The sequence below is a fragment of the Colletotrichum fioriniae genome (genome assembly GCF_027942845.1).
Source record: "Colletotrichum fioriniae strain IMI 355084 chromosome Unknown scaffold_3, whole genome shotgun sequence".
Classification (NCBI taxonomy): Eukaryota; Fungi; Ascomycota; class Sordariomycetes; order Glomerellales; family Glomerellaceae; genus Colletotrichum; species Colletotrichum fioriniae.
The window spans coordinates 539,031-552,117 of NW_027076839.1; the positions used below are offsets into that span (position 1 = coordinate 539,031).

General features: G+C 51.6%; 5 protein-coding genes across 5 annotated transcripts; 1 reads left to right on the top strand and 4 right to left on the bottom strand.

Annotated features, from left to right (window-relative positions):
- Window positions 1-513: 513 nt before the first annotated feature.
- Window positions 514-2,670, top strand: N0V96_003044 (uncharacterized protein; the record flags this gene model as incomplete). Its single annotated transcript, XM_053189800.1, has 1 exon — window positions 514-2,670. The coding sequence occupies one exon, from the start codon at window positions 514-516 to the stop codon at window positions 2,668-2,670; it is 2,157 nt and encodes a 718-aa protein (XP_053052723.1).
- A 120-nt stretch (window positions 2,671-2,790) lies between these two features.
- On the bottom strand, window positions 2,791-5,789 carry N0V96_003045 (uncharacterized protein; the record flags this gene model as incomplete). The annotated part of the gene is given in 4 exon segments (XM_065756719.1): window positions 2,791-3,314; window positions 3,328-4,486; window positions 4,557-5,478; window positions 5,695-5,789. The coding sequence occupies 4 exon segments, from the start codon at window positions 5,787-5,789 to the stop codon at window positions 2,791-2,793; spliced, it is 2,700 nt and encodes an 899-aa protein (XP_065614486.1).
- Window positions 5,790-6,584: 795 nt separating this feature from the next.
- N0V96_003046 (uncharacterized protein) lies at window positions 6,585-7,832 on the bottom strand (the record flags this gene model as incomplete). Its single annotated transcript, XM_053189798.2, has 3 exons — window positions 6,585-7,346; window positions 7,414-7,480; window positions 7,543-7,832. 3 exons carry the CDS (start codon window positions 7,830-7,832, stop codon window positions 6,585-6,587), a joined length of 1,119 nt encoding a protein of 372 aa, XP_053052721.2.
- Window positions 7,833-9,762: 1,930 nt separating this feature from the next.
- Window positions 9,763-10,159, bottom strand: N0V96_003047 (uncharacterized protein; the record flags this gene model as incomplete). Its single annotated transcript, XM_065756720.1, has 3 exons — window positions 9,763-9,816; window positions 9,869-10,033; window positions 10,091-10,159. 3 exons carry the CDS (start codon window positions 10,157-10,159, stop codon window positions 9,763-9,765), a joined length of 288 nt encoding a protein of 95 aa, XP_065614487.1.
- A 1,267-nt stretch (window positions 10,160-11,426) lies between these two features.
- On the bottom strand, window positions 11,427-11,875 carry N0V96_003048 (uncharacterized protein; the record flags this gene model as incomplete). The annotated part of the gene is made up of 4 exons (XM_065756721.1): window positions 11,427-11,480; window positions 11,534-11,611; window positions 11,666-11,752; window positions 11,810-11,875. 4 exons carry the CDS (start codon window positions 11,873-11,875, stop codon window positions 11,427-11,429), a joined length of 285 nt encoding a protein of 94 aa, XP_065614488.1.
- Window positions 11,876-13,087: the final 1,212 nt, after the last annotated feature.

Sequence of the window (13,087 nt, forward strand, 5' to 3'; positions counted from 1 at the left end):
GAAAATACTCGTGTCATGATCATCCCTGATGAAACGCAATCTTGTGATTTAGCGCTGTGAAATCAATTAAATAGTCCATGTCGTATACATACACACATCCGCGGTCTGAATTGCTAACAAAACCTGGCATTTCCACGCTCACCGGATGCACTAATGTTGGGCGGACAGTTCATCATCGACTTTGCAGAACTCAGAAGCCAGTGGGCATCTCGCGGCTTGTTTCTCAGTTTGGGTGCGAAGCAAGGGACGGGCACTAATCAACCCCTGGTCGAGATTACGGTTACGTTACCATAGCACAGCATGCGTTGTTACATCAGACTGTTAGTTTGCGGGGCAGCTCTGCTGATCTATCTGTGAAAGTTGGATGAAGTGAGGGGTGATAACACTGAAGCCGAGATACGGACGGAGACATAGTCTTTCTGCATAAATGGTCAATTGACACGACAATGGAGGTAGCTGGAAGCATTTGAAGAGGGCAGGCCACACCAAATTGCGCCGAAACAAGTTCAAGTCATGGCGCTCTTGCAGTTCATCACGGCATTCCTCTGCAGTCCTGTGTTAGCAGGGGGTCTCCAACTTCTGCCGCCCACCCTCCGAACTTCGGAATCCCCTTCAGGCGCCGTTTGGCAAGTGGATAAAAGCCCGAAGACTATCTACATCGAGAACAGTCTTGCCTCCAAAGCCGATACAGATGGCTTGACTCTCATTCCACCAAATGGCCACGACTTTGCGAAGCTCTTCCAACAAGACATAAGCGAGCTTACAGGTGTCAACTGGACATTACAGCGCGTCGATCGTCTCCCTAATGCCGCCAACGCCACTGGCATTCTTCTCGGCTCTTTCACCAGCAACAAATCGTCGCTCACTTACGAAAATGGCAATCCTACGTCGGAAGGTTATGAGCTCGTCATCTCCCCGTCTGGCGCCTTCATCGGCGGCACAGGCGCGCGGGGGATGTGGTGGGGGACCAGAACCTTGCTCCAGCTCCTGCTGGTAGGGAACGGGACTCTGCCCATGGGGCGATCGTTTGACGCGCCGGCATATGCTACGCGAGGCTTCATGCTCGACGCCGGACGCAAGTGGTACGCGCCCACTTTCCTCAAGGAGCTGTGCAGCTTCGCTTCCTTCTTCAAGATGAGCGAGTTTCACTATCATCTCAGCGACAATTACCCGCTCAATCGCGGGCAGAACGCGTCGTGGCAAGACGTCTACTCCCACTTTTCGCTGCGGCCGGAAGATGAGAATTTGCTACCGATCCTTCATGGCCGGGAGAATGAAACCTTGTCCCGAGAAGACTTTGCTGATCTTCAGAGTCATTGCGCGTCAAGAGGTGTCACAGTTATCCCGGAAATCGAAGCACCAGGCCATTGCCTCTACCTGACCAAGTGGAAGCCTGAGCTCTCGTTGGCCAAGCGCGACTTGCTCAATCTGTCTCATCCTGATACTATCCCGACCGTCAAGCGTATCTGGTCGGAGTTTCTCCCCTGGTTCGAGACAAAAGAAGTTCATGTTGGCGCAGACGAGTATGATGCGACGCTGGCTGACGACTACATTGGTTTCGTGAACGAGATGTCTTCTTTCATTAACTCTACTACCGGCAAGAGAATTCGGATCTGGGGAACAAACGAGCCATCTGAAAACAAGACGATTTCCAAAGACGTAGTCATCCAGCACTGGCAATACGGCGAATCGGACCCGGTTCTACTGGCAAACAATGATTACGATGTTGTCAATTCAGAGGACTGGTGGGCATATATGTCTCTCAAGAACGACCATATGCCAATCCTACCTGCTCGCTACCCGCAATTCTTCAACGAGACTCGAGTCCTCAACTTCGCCAACGAACCAGAGTGGCAGTGGACACCAGCGGATTTCAACCCTTTCAATAAGACCATGCAGCTACCAGATAGTTCACCAGCAAACAGAGGTGCCATTCTTGCGGCATGGAACGACAATGGCCCGGATGCCTCTACACAGCTGGAGGCGTATTATGCCATGCGTCGAGGCATAGCGCTGGTCGGAGCACGCGCGTGGAGTGGCAGTCGTGGCGTAGAGCTGGCAGACGAAGGAGTTGCGCCTAGCATCGACTTCTTCACGCCTCTCGCACCGGGACAGAATCTTGAGCGTGTAGTGAAGAAGCCCAAGTCTGCATGCAAAGGCCCACTAGTCTCATGGTCTCGCCCTGTCAATTATTCCGATGCTGTACACCTTGGCCACGGAAGTAAGGGGATGAACTATACCCTGACTCTAGCTGTTACGGGGCCTTTCACTCTCTCCGGTCCAGATACTGCTCTCTCATTAGATGATAGTGGTAGCATCGCATTCAGTGCGGACGGATGGGCTTATCCTCTCCGGTCTGTTAGCAAACAAGATGCCATGGAACTCGACCCTGGGCACCCAGGCCGGATTTGGTCGAACGTCTCTACTTCCACACACGAGGCAGTGTCGGTGCCGAAGCTACCTGCGAACATCACAATCACCACAGACGTGCCTCACGGAAGCATGGCCTGGATCAACGGGCAATTCGCAGGGCGGTTCGAGGTGTTTGTGTATGGAGGTCGCAACACACTCTTCAGCTGGAGCCAAATGGCCTTCGTTGCGCCATTGGAAGATATACATGGCCCCGGGCTACAAGGTCTTGTGGTCGACGGAGTTGCTAATGCAACTTAGAAGGAGCCTGTACACCTATACCAAGAGAGTACCGTTATGTGTTGCAAAATATTTCATCCCGCACCCATATCTTGTCAGAGGCTATGTCTGATCCTTGGTGATCTCGACAGTGACCCCTTCCTACCTGAAAACTAATAAGTCTGGTCCTCTGTCACCGACAGCCCGCACCCTAGATCTGACCTCAAGCGGACTACCTTCATGTATCACGAAGTGGTCGTCATCAAGTTCATCCTCCAGGCCGAGGATTCTGTACACGTTCCTTCCGACCAAGTCCAAGGCAGTCTTCTCGTCCAGCCGCCCTTCGCCATTTTTGTACGCCGCGCCCGCGAGCAAGCCAAGGTCTCGCACGATCCAATCCTCCTCCAGGCCGATAGCTACATCAACGCCAGCCTGAACCAGGACATCGACACTTGTGCCGTTTGTCAAAGGCGCGCCCGTAAGCGCTCGTCGCTGATCCCAAGATATCGCAAAGGACTGCATTGGTGCCAAAACCACACCCACTTTAGCTACAGACAAGGCGCCAGCAACCAGGTGTGCTTCGGCGCCGCCGTTTACGACGAAGCGAAGCCTCTTCGGCCTATTCACGAGCTCTGAAAGAGCTTCTTCCACGATACTTTTGACGTCTAACAAGGCAGCAATGGTGTCTGCGCTGTGCACAGTCACGACAAGTGCCATCTGCCCTCCCAATAACTTTCCGGAGAAATGCAGCCTCCGTGTACCGGTCTTCCACAGGGATAGCATCATTTGCGGCGAACGATGAGACTGCCTTTAGAAGCTTGCGTCGCATCTCGCCAACAGCTCCTGAGATGGATGAGATTCCATCAGCTCCGCTCTTTGCGGAGAGATCGAGAGTGTAGTGCACAGCAGCATCACGAGCAAATACGGCACCACGGTCAAGGATAGTCTGAGCCCCGGTGAGGAATCCAGTGCTTGTGCCGTGATGCGTGCCGAGAGCTGTGAATTTAGGGGCCGAGATGGCTCTGGTCACACCATAGCGGTGGGCAACTTGCAGTTTATCTGTATCGAGGGCGAGCCCATCAACACCGCGACTGAACTTTCCCCCATCCGCACCGTTGTCGGTGTTGCGCTCCGAATCGACAGCGTTTAGACCGATGGTTGAGCCAAAGGCGGTGAAAGGTGGAGTAATATGACCGTTTTTGAGTTGGATCAGAACACCTTCTGGTCTAGACGCCGCTTTGAGCTCGGCTTCGCAGCTTCCAACGCAGGTAATCTTGCCGTCAGAGATGGCCACGTTGTATGTGTTGCCATTGGCTGCCAGACCATTCACCGTCATGGAGTGTAGTACTTTTGAGATTCCTGTAAAGACAACGTCGCCCCGCATGATCTGTGGGTTCTCAATGACCTCGCCGAGACTCTCGTCGGGGACTATGGTACCCTCATAGGTCTTGTTAAGCCTGACTGGTTCGTCATACTGAGCAGTACCGTCAATCCAGACCTGGACCGGCGTAGCCCCAACGCTCAATGGGTCACTATCCCAGACGACGATATCGGCATCGAAGCCAGGCTTGATTTTACCGAGGCGAAGCTCCATCCCCAGTCTCTCAGCCGGGGCAGTAGTAACGGATGCTAGTGCAGCGTGGTAAGGCAGACCATATTTGTACGCTTTTGCGGCTTCAAACACGACGTGCTGCGCATTGAGTACCGGGTTATCGCTAACGTAGATGGGCGTCAGTCCAGCGTCGTAGAGACGTTTCCCTGCGTATTCTGAGCCCATGGCAGCTTCGGCTTTGTACCACATGTTGTCGGCGAAGAGGGCGGACGCTGGTGGATTATTTCCCCATGCCCGTTTGAGGATCTTGGGAATGACGAGTGAGTCAAAGGCGCAGCATTAAGAGATATCATCAAGGGGTTTGCGATGTACTTACCTCGGGCACGAGATACGTCTGGTGGGCATGATGAAATGCGCGAATGGGAAACTTGAACTCATTCGTGTGATCCACGAAAGCTTCGATGTCATTGATGGTGTAACAATGGGCATGAACATGGACCTGGCCCCTCAGCACAGCAATCAATGCCTCCCATTCCAGATCGTTTTTAAGGTAAGTTTTGACGTGGTCAAGACCTTGAGCTGCGGCGTTGCACCAGTCATCTTGCTCGCGGATCAACTTGGTGGCATGCTCAAAAGCCTGACGGAATTCCCAGCTTTCGCCGAGGCGGCTGTACGGGCCACGCTCGCCCGCCTTCCCATGGACCTGCTTGGAATTCTCGCCGCAAGCCATCTTCATATGCCGCCAGGTGCGATCCGGATCAGCCAGCATATCGAGTACGCTTGTTTCATTGCGTCCGTCAGCAGTTCCAACGGCGTGCTTGATCACAAACGCTTCGCCGCCAATATTGTTGCTGGACCCCGGAAGAATCAACGACGTGGTGACACCGCCGGACTTGATGACCTGGAGTTGATAATCCGTCGGCTGAATGCCATCGATGGATCGGACATAGGGAGTGATATCTTTTGACAGTTCGCTGACGTCCTCATTGCCGTGTAGTGTTGGCAGTGAGTGTACCGCAGCATGGCTGTGCATGTCGATGATGCCGCTGGTGAGCGGCCGCCCATCCGCATCATAGACGAGAACATCCTTGGGCAGAGAGGCTATCGCTATGTCCTTGGCGACCTGTTTGATGAGACCGTGCTCAATGAACACGTCGGCTGAGATCCATGAATAGTCGACAGACCCTTCAGCCGGTTCCCCGACCCAAATTGTTGCGTTCCTGATGACTGTGGGTTTCTTGCTGTCCACGAAGCGGGCGTTCCGCGTCCTCCCGTAACCAGGCGGATCAATCGGTCGACTGCGCAATTTTCCGCAAGTAGCCAGATCCTCTCGTAACTGGCGAGTTGAAAGCCCATGAATCGTAAATTCCGGCCCGGAGACGCCGCCCGTGGGGTGAATTTGTCTCCATTGCGCGTAGACGATGAACGCGAGGCATGCTAAACCAAGAACGCGCAATGTTCGCGACCTGCGGGGTAAAACTTGGAGAACCGGATGATGCCGCCGCCGCACTGACGAAGAAGGGACACGGCGACTTTCAGCCGCTGTCGCCGCTGGCGGGCTGTAGGGCGGCAGCTCATCTGTCTTCTCCGCGCCCGTGAGCGATGCCATTGTTTGAGTCGTCGGTATCGATGGCTGAGGAGGACGACAGGGCCACATGGTGGGTTTGAAGTCTGATAACGGGACATTTACTGGCAACAAGGGACATGAATAACAGCTCCAGGCCTCTTTGGGTGAGGGCGCCCTTGTCCCCAGCTTCCAAGGGGGCTTTGATGATCGCAACAAGGATTCAGGACAGGGCTTAACTCGCCTAAATTAGTTCCGGGCAGCCCAAGCTAAAAACTAAACTCCTTCCCAAAGCTCTGTTTCCTCGGCTGATAATGTGATGGTGCTTATGGATCTGTTGGAACATGGAGCATACATGTATGTAGCCGTAGAGGTAGATCTGTATGAAGATGGCATGAACTTTCACATTACTGGATACTCAGTGCCTAGCCCCTTTTGGTCTGTCATAAGTTGCTCGTCCGGCGGGATGCCTCGATTGACTCTGGCCACTGACGCCATCTAGATCTAGACCCCGCTCCGATCACCGTGCCCCTAGATGGTACACCAGAGGAAAAAGAAATACCGCATGATGAATACGAGAGTGTTTGCCAAACTAATTCGGGAAAGATGCCGATACTTCGACTCAAGTGCCAGAGACTTAGGCACAGACTTTAGACTGTACTAAGACGGCACAGGCACTTCCATGTTCACAATTTTGATGAAGAGTTCAATGTTATTTTTCATCATTCAGGTCGATTCATTCAGTTATGATTTCGTCGAGGGGTATCCCCCACTTCGTGATATGTCAAGCTAACGTAGGTACATGTATTTGGTCTCATTTATCTACACTAGTACAACCGCTTAATGGGCCTCAACCAAAGTCTCCTTCACAGCCGGGGCTTGCTTAAGCTCCTCAGACACCTCAGGCGCGTGCGCCTTAGCGGTCGGCTGCGCGTACGGAGTCCACTCCTCATCGGCAGTCATGCCGCCGTACAACATGGACGGGGGAGCAAGAGCCTGGATATCGGGGGTGGCCTTGAAGAGGTAAAACTTCTCATCGTGCCACTGGCCAGCAGTGACGTATCTTCCCTCGCTGTCCTTGAACATGGTGTCGTTCTCGGCGCGGAGGAAGTAAGCGATTGAGTAGCGGTGCTGCTCGGAGTTATAGGGGACGACGCGGTGGATGCACGACATCATGGTGTGGCCACTGGCGAAGCGGAGGGAGTCGCCAACGTTGATGATGGCGCAGCCCTTCTTGGGAGCGACGAAGCCGAACTCCTTAGTGCCAGGAGGGCGAATCTGCAGACCCCACTCCTCAGCGAAGAGTAGGGTGAGGGAGCTGATGTCGGTGTGCTTCTGGTGGCCGATCTGGGTGTCCTTGATGGGGTCGGCGGGGACGTAGTGCATCATTGCCAGTGTAGAGGTAGAAGGGCGGTCGTTGCGGTGGGCGTTCTCGTAACGGGCAGCGCCGACGAGTCCCATGGCGGAGGAGAGACCGGACAGGACGGTCTTGGTAACCAGGTTGGATCCGGAGATAGCGTTCTTCAGAATCGCCTTTTCCTTGTCGTTCTGGAGGATCTTAGGGAACTTAGGGTCGGATCTTTGAATCTCATCACGGGAAACCTGGAATGGATTAAGTTAGCTAGAGCTCATACTAAGCGCTCGTGGAACTCCCAGGATGACATCTCACCTTGAACATCTCATAGCCGTCTCTGGTGTTGGGAAGACCACCCGTTCGGGAGCCGACAGGCTCATATCTAGGATTGAACCGTAAGTATTTTCTGAGCATTCCAACCTCGTAGATGCGGTAGAGACATACCCGAGATGTGCGGTGATGAGACCGAGCTCGTTCTTATCCTCAATAGGGGCCTCAAAGTAGCGGTGCATGAGCTCCAGGGTCCTTTGCTGGTCGTCGAGGAATCTGCTGCCATCGAGGCCGTTCAAGTCCAGGTAGAAGAAACCCTGCTGCTGGCAGATGCGGAGCATGTTCTCGAGCTCGGCTGGCTCTTGTGACAGGACGCGTCCAAAGTCCACAGTCTCCATGGGGTAGACGGGGACCCTCTTCCCGGACCACTCGACGGTCTGCGGGACTTCGGTGGAGATACCCATTATGAAGCTGTGTGTAGGTATGAGAGAGTTAAGATTTGGGGCAGTGAAGACGGTCTTGAAAAATCGAGTTTACAAATCGCGGGCAGAGACTTTGTTTCAACGGGACGAACAATTCTCTCGTACTTCAACCCCGCCGGCGAGCTCTCCTACTTATACAGTTCGAGACGACCCAGGCCTAGAACCCTGAAGACCTGCACAGCTCTGCCTGAGCTACACCTGAAGCTCCGAGTCTGATCTGCGTAGGCGCACCAACAAGACTCTTTGCCCCTCATTGTCAGCAACGCGACGAGATCCACACACATCATCATTTCTTATCCTCCTTCCAGATTGCTGTGATTAACAATGTCCCATTCAATGAGACCTAAGGTTTCATGCAATAGTGCGGGGTCTCGGGCCAATCGGCACATTTCTCCATATCACATGCGTCCCGCGCCAACGAGACTATCACTGACAGCTCGAGGAGCTCGATGCCTCTTTCGTATCAAAAGTGGAATTCAATGCTCTAGCGCTGCTCAATCTGGTTCGCGATGGCGGCACTCTGGTAGGACCCCGCTGTCTCACACTACTCAATCGGATACGGTCCGTCTCATGCAGGGCGTAGGAATTGCACCATTTCTTGGCCATCTTCTCATTTCTGGAAGAAGGAACCATTGAGTCTAGCCGAGAAAGAAAGCGTCTCTTTTCAATCTCCAAGTTTAGCCAGATGCGTTTTGTAAGTACGTGGACGCGGGCTGTTGGCCTAGGCAACACCACATAAACAACAAACACCCCGCTCTTGGTAGATTTCCTTACATGCTTGGAGGGGCATAATTTTCTTCGGAATTTCATCCTCTCGGTCTTTTACCCGACACTAAGATTGCCAAGCCCGGCAGATGGCCCATCATGCAATGTAATTGCTTATTCATTGGCTGATGTCGGACAGAAGGGATTTACCACAGCTCTCTAGTGTCTCTCCGGCCACACGAAGCTGTGCTGGAGTTCTGCAGCCAGGCTGACAACTTGGTCGCAGACAACGTGTTGTCCGCGTGGCAGCAAACTTGAGCCTTTGTCGAGACAATGCCATTGTCTCCTTGGGCACAGTCAATGAACCACAAGGGTTGCTCTGAGAGGCCGCCACCATCCGGGAGCATCCGCCAAAAGACCCCTGGCTAGGATCTGACACTAGGCGACCAACCACTCATCCCATCCATCTCGAATTGGCGATGCGGGGTAACCTCAGTGCGGTATCCGCGGGAGACGCGAAACATCTGCAAGCGAGCAGTGTTGCACGCATGTAGTTGGGATTCGGAGGAAAGCCCCCGACTATAACCCCCACGGCGATGGCTGACCGAGACGACGGAGTTAAGGTTGTTAAAGGTTGGGATGACATTTGACGTTGCAGCAAACAATTGGCGATCATTTCGAGATGAACACGTCGAAACTTGGCATCCTATTGTGGCCAATGAGGCTGTGGGAGTCGCAACCGAGGTTGCACTTTTCTTAACGAAAGTCGCATTGGCCAAGGGTGCACAATTAATAAAACAGGTTCAATGACTCTTGGCTTGTATTCGGAGTTTCATCACTCAACTGCGAGTCCGTCTGCTTTCTGCGGTAGCAGTCAATCACTGGTTTGCTTCAAGCATCGCAGTCCCTCCTTCATTTCAACTATTGTTAGGTACTTCAAGATTGCTCATGGAAATGATGATTCCACCCAATTGTATCGCATGAATACTCCAATTGCAAAAAAACGTGAATTTCAATTGAACTTCAGGTAAAGTGATGCGCATATATGTCTATTCTTCAGATCTAAACATGGGATTCAACTCTGCTCTAGATTCCAGACGGGAATCGTTGATGTAAAATACTCATCAACAGACTTGTCTCTTTCAAGCTAGGCTTTCTAGAACAGAAGAATCATTCCATCTCTCCCCTTCGACTCTCCTAATTGAGTCTATTTGGGGCATCCAATACCCCAGCCAGTAACAGTGTCACAGCAGTCGGCGTCCTATTCAGAAGTCAGTAACAAATTCAACCGCAGGAAAATTGCAGTGGCTTACACAGGTGGCCGACACAGGAGTGTTGGTGCCCTGCTTCATGACGTTGTAGCAGAAGTTGGCCGAGTTGGACGCGCACCAAACTGAATCGCCGTTCTGGTTCATGCAAGACTTCTGGCCCTTGCCCCAGCAGCAGTCTGTCTGGGGAGTGTTGCGTCCAACTTTGCACTAATTCACTGTTAGTTGCTTTGTGACTGAAGGGCGTCGAAGACGATGAAAGCTTACCTCAGCGGCAAGAACGGCAGGAACAGCAACAGCTGAGAGGATGGCGGTGATGACGACGGAGAACTGCATTTTGAATGAAGGTTGATGATCGAAATATGATCTTGAAATGAGAGTGTTTTAGTAAAGAGTGGAAGACTGGTTGTTGCTTGGATATGTGAGTGTGAGGATGATGAGAGACAAAAGACGTTCAGGAGGGATCATAACGCTTCTTATATCCTTCAAGCCTCGTAGATGAATTTCTCAATTCTCTCATGAACCCGATACAGCCATATTCTCGGTGATCCCGGTTCCAGACTGTACGCAGGACTACTCAACTCTGGACAACATAATCTAAAGCAGTTTTGACAAAGCGAAGTGACTGAACTTAGTTCGTAGAAGACGGTGCATTCTCTAACAGTCTAGTACACCTAAGACTGCTCCGAGATAGATTCCCATCAAACGCCGGTATCCACAACACCTTGTAGGGCTGTGGAGGTGCCGTGCCTGACTGCGGCACCACTCAGCGGTCGAAAACCACGATCCGACGCCGCGCTATAATTGCGAGTGCGGTGCATGGATAGTCTTGACTCAAGCGTCTTTCGGCTCAAGGTGGCGCGATACCGAGGATTTGGGTTGAATATGATCTATCCGTACCTGACTTGCATACACCATCACGGGCCATCTTCTGCTCCAGGCCGTTGGCACGAACTTGGCTTACGACGCACGAAGATAAGGTTTACAGGGGAAAACATCTTCAATGTGAGACTACGAGCACGAAAGCACGGTTGTTAGTTTATAGCTGCTTCATATCGGAGAGTCTGTTTTATGGGGGTAGTGCAGTCGGGGACATCGATCAAATCTAGGTGAACTCCACGTGCCAAGCCAGAGTTGTTAAATGGTAAAGCCTACTAAAGTAAACTTTCCTTTAGTCTCCTGCCAAGATGTGATGGTCTGTGAACGATTATGATGATAGACAGAGAATAAGGTGGAACTTTAGATTGGAAGGAAGAAGAGTGCACAAAGTCGTAAAGACACAATTTGGTGAGAACTCAGTCAAGGTTTGATTTCAACTGTCTCAACTATTGTCGAAAGTCATTCTTGTATGATCCTAACTTACTAGCGGATCGACTGAACCCATTTGTTTAGAATACATCTATTGTGTACGTTTCTACTAGAGGAACCACTGCTGGGAGATGTACCGAAGTCTGTCACTCGACTTTGTTTCAATTAGGCAGGTGAAATCTTGTAGAGCGAAGAATGTGATTTGGTTGTAATCTGCCAGATATGCTATGACCACTCCTTCTATCTAATTTGAATCAATCCCAATACCGCTAGGCCATCTTTCCTCTTAGTCTATTTATTTGGGGCAGCCGGTTCCCCAGCCGTTGAGGGTGTTGCAGCAGTCAGCATCCTAGTATTCAGTCAGTAAGAACTAGTTATTCTCGAATCACCGCTTAAGCTTACGCAAGTAGTAGAAACCATAGCCCCGTTGGGCCCCTTGACATTGGTGCAGTAGTTGGCGGTGTCGGCCTCGCAGAAGTACTATCCTATCCGTTAGCACTGTTTTCCACCATTGACCAAAAGAGGTGTACACACCCGGTTGCTGTTCTGTCGCAAGCAGGACTTGTATCCGTCGTTGCCTCCCCAGCAGCAGTCAGTACGAACAGAGCTTCCGATCGCGCACTGCAGCTTGTTAGCGAGCTCAAATCATCTCATTCCAGCCTGTTGCGGAGCACATACGTGAGCAGCCATGACGGTAGAACCAGCGGTGGCAAGAGCAGCCAAGAGAATGTTGGAGAACTGCATTTTGGAAAATGTGTGAAAAAAGTGAAGATGATAGAATCTTGAAGTAGTGAAAGACTGTGAGTGAGACTTGTCGAGTTTGACTGTGTGGTAATGATTGTGAGTGATGAGTTAGGAAGGTAGATGGTGAGAGGAGAGCCAAGTTGATAACTTATATACACGAGGGCATCTCTTCATCGCAAAGAGCTAACGTACGCAATCAGCAAAGCTAATCTCCAATATCTGGAAATGAAGACACCAATCATGGCGCTATGGCTGAGCCGGGAGATTCTCTAAAGCCGATACCATGACGGCAAAGACAATGAATGCTTGGCCTCGTTCCATCACAAAAGCATGATAAGTTGGTATCCCAACTTCATCTGAAGATACGACTTGAAGTCTAGAGAAAATTGTCAGGGATATCTAGTCAAGGTACGGTGATGTGCCGAAGCTCTGGGCAGACGGTGGGTCATTCACGAGCCCTGCGACGACTTGTCGAGCCACCAGAAGGCCCGAGTATGGGCTATTAATGAATACGCTTGTTCAATATACCTCGTCCTACCGTTTAAAGTGCAGATCCCGTGAGGTAAATTCAACTCTCATCTACTTGCAGTGCTGTGTCATGGCCGGTTTCGGATGCCCAGGCCGGAGTCGAGTCATGGATCCGTGATAACTAAGCGGGGGCCCAATCGCTCGATTGACGTGTCCTAAATAGGCAATTCTAACATTTCCATCATCTCAGCCCCATTACCAGACGAACAAAGTTCTGACTGACTTGGAGATCCAGTTCGTCTTCACTTGTGATTGCACGGTTGGGCATCCCACCTCCTGCCTGCTCGGCATCCCCGCATAGCCGCCTTGGTCTGCACTGTCAATCAACCCAAGACAGACAGGATCGGCTTCTGGGTTTGTCTAGTGAGACTGACTCGGCTTGATCAATTGCCTAGACGCTTACTTGTAAAGGGTTTCTTGCGGAGAATATTGTAAGTCATTATCATCCGTGCAGCCTGTGGGGCGTCTTTCGCCGTTTGATACAGCTCAGCCGCCTTACACCAGCAACTTTCAATCTTATGGCCTACAGACTCTACTTGCCTACTCAATTATGTTGAGTTTGTAGGCTGACTTTGAGACGCGCCGTATTGATTGCAATTAGCGCTTCTTTGATTATCTTGTAAAGTCTGTAGCATTCCTTAGAGACTACCATGAAAGGTCTGTTCTCAAGTCCGAAACCGAACC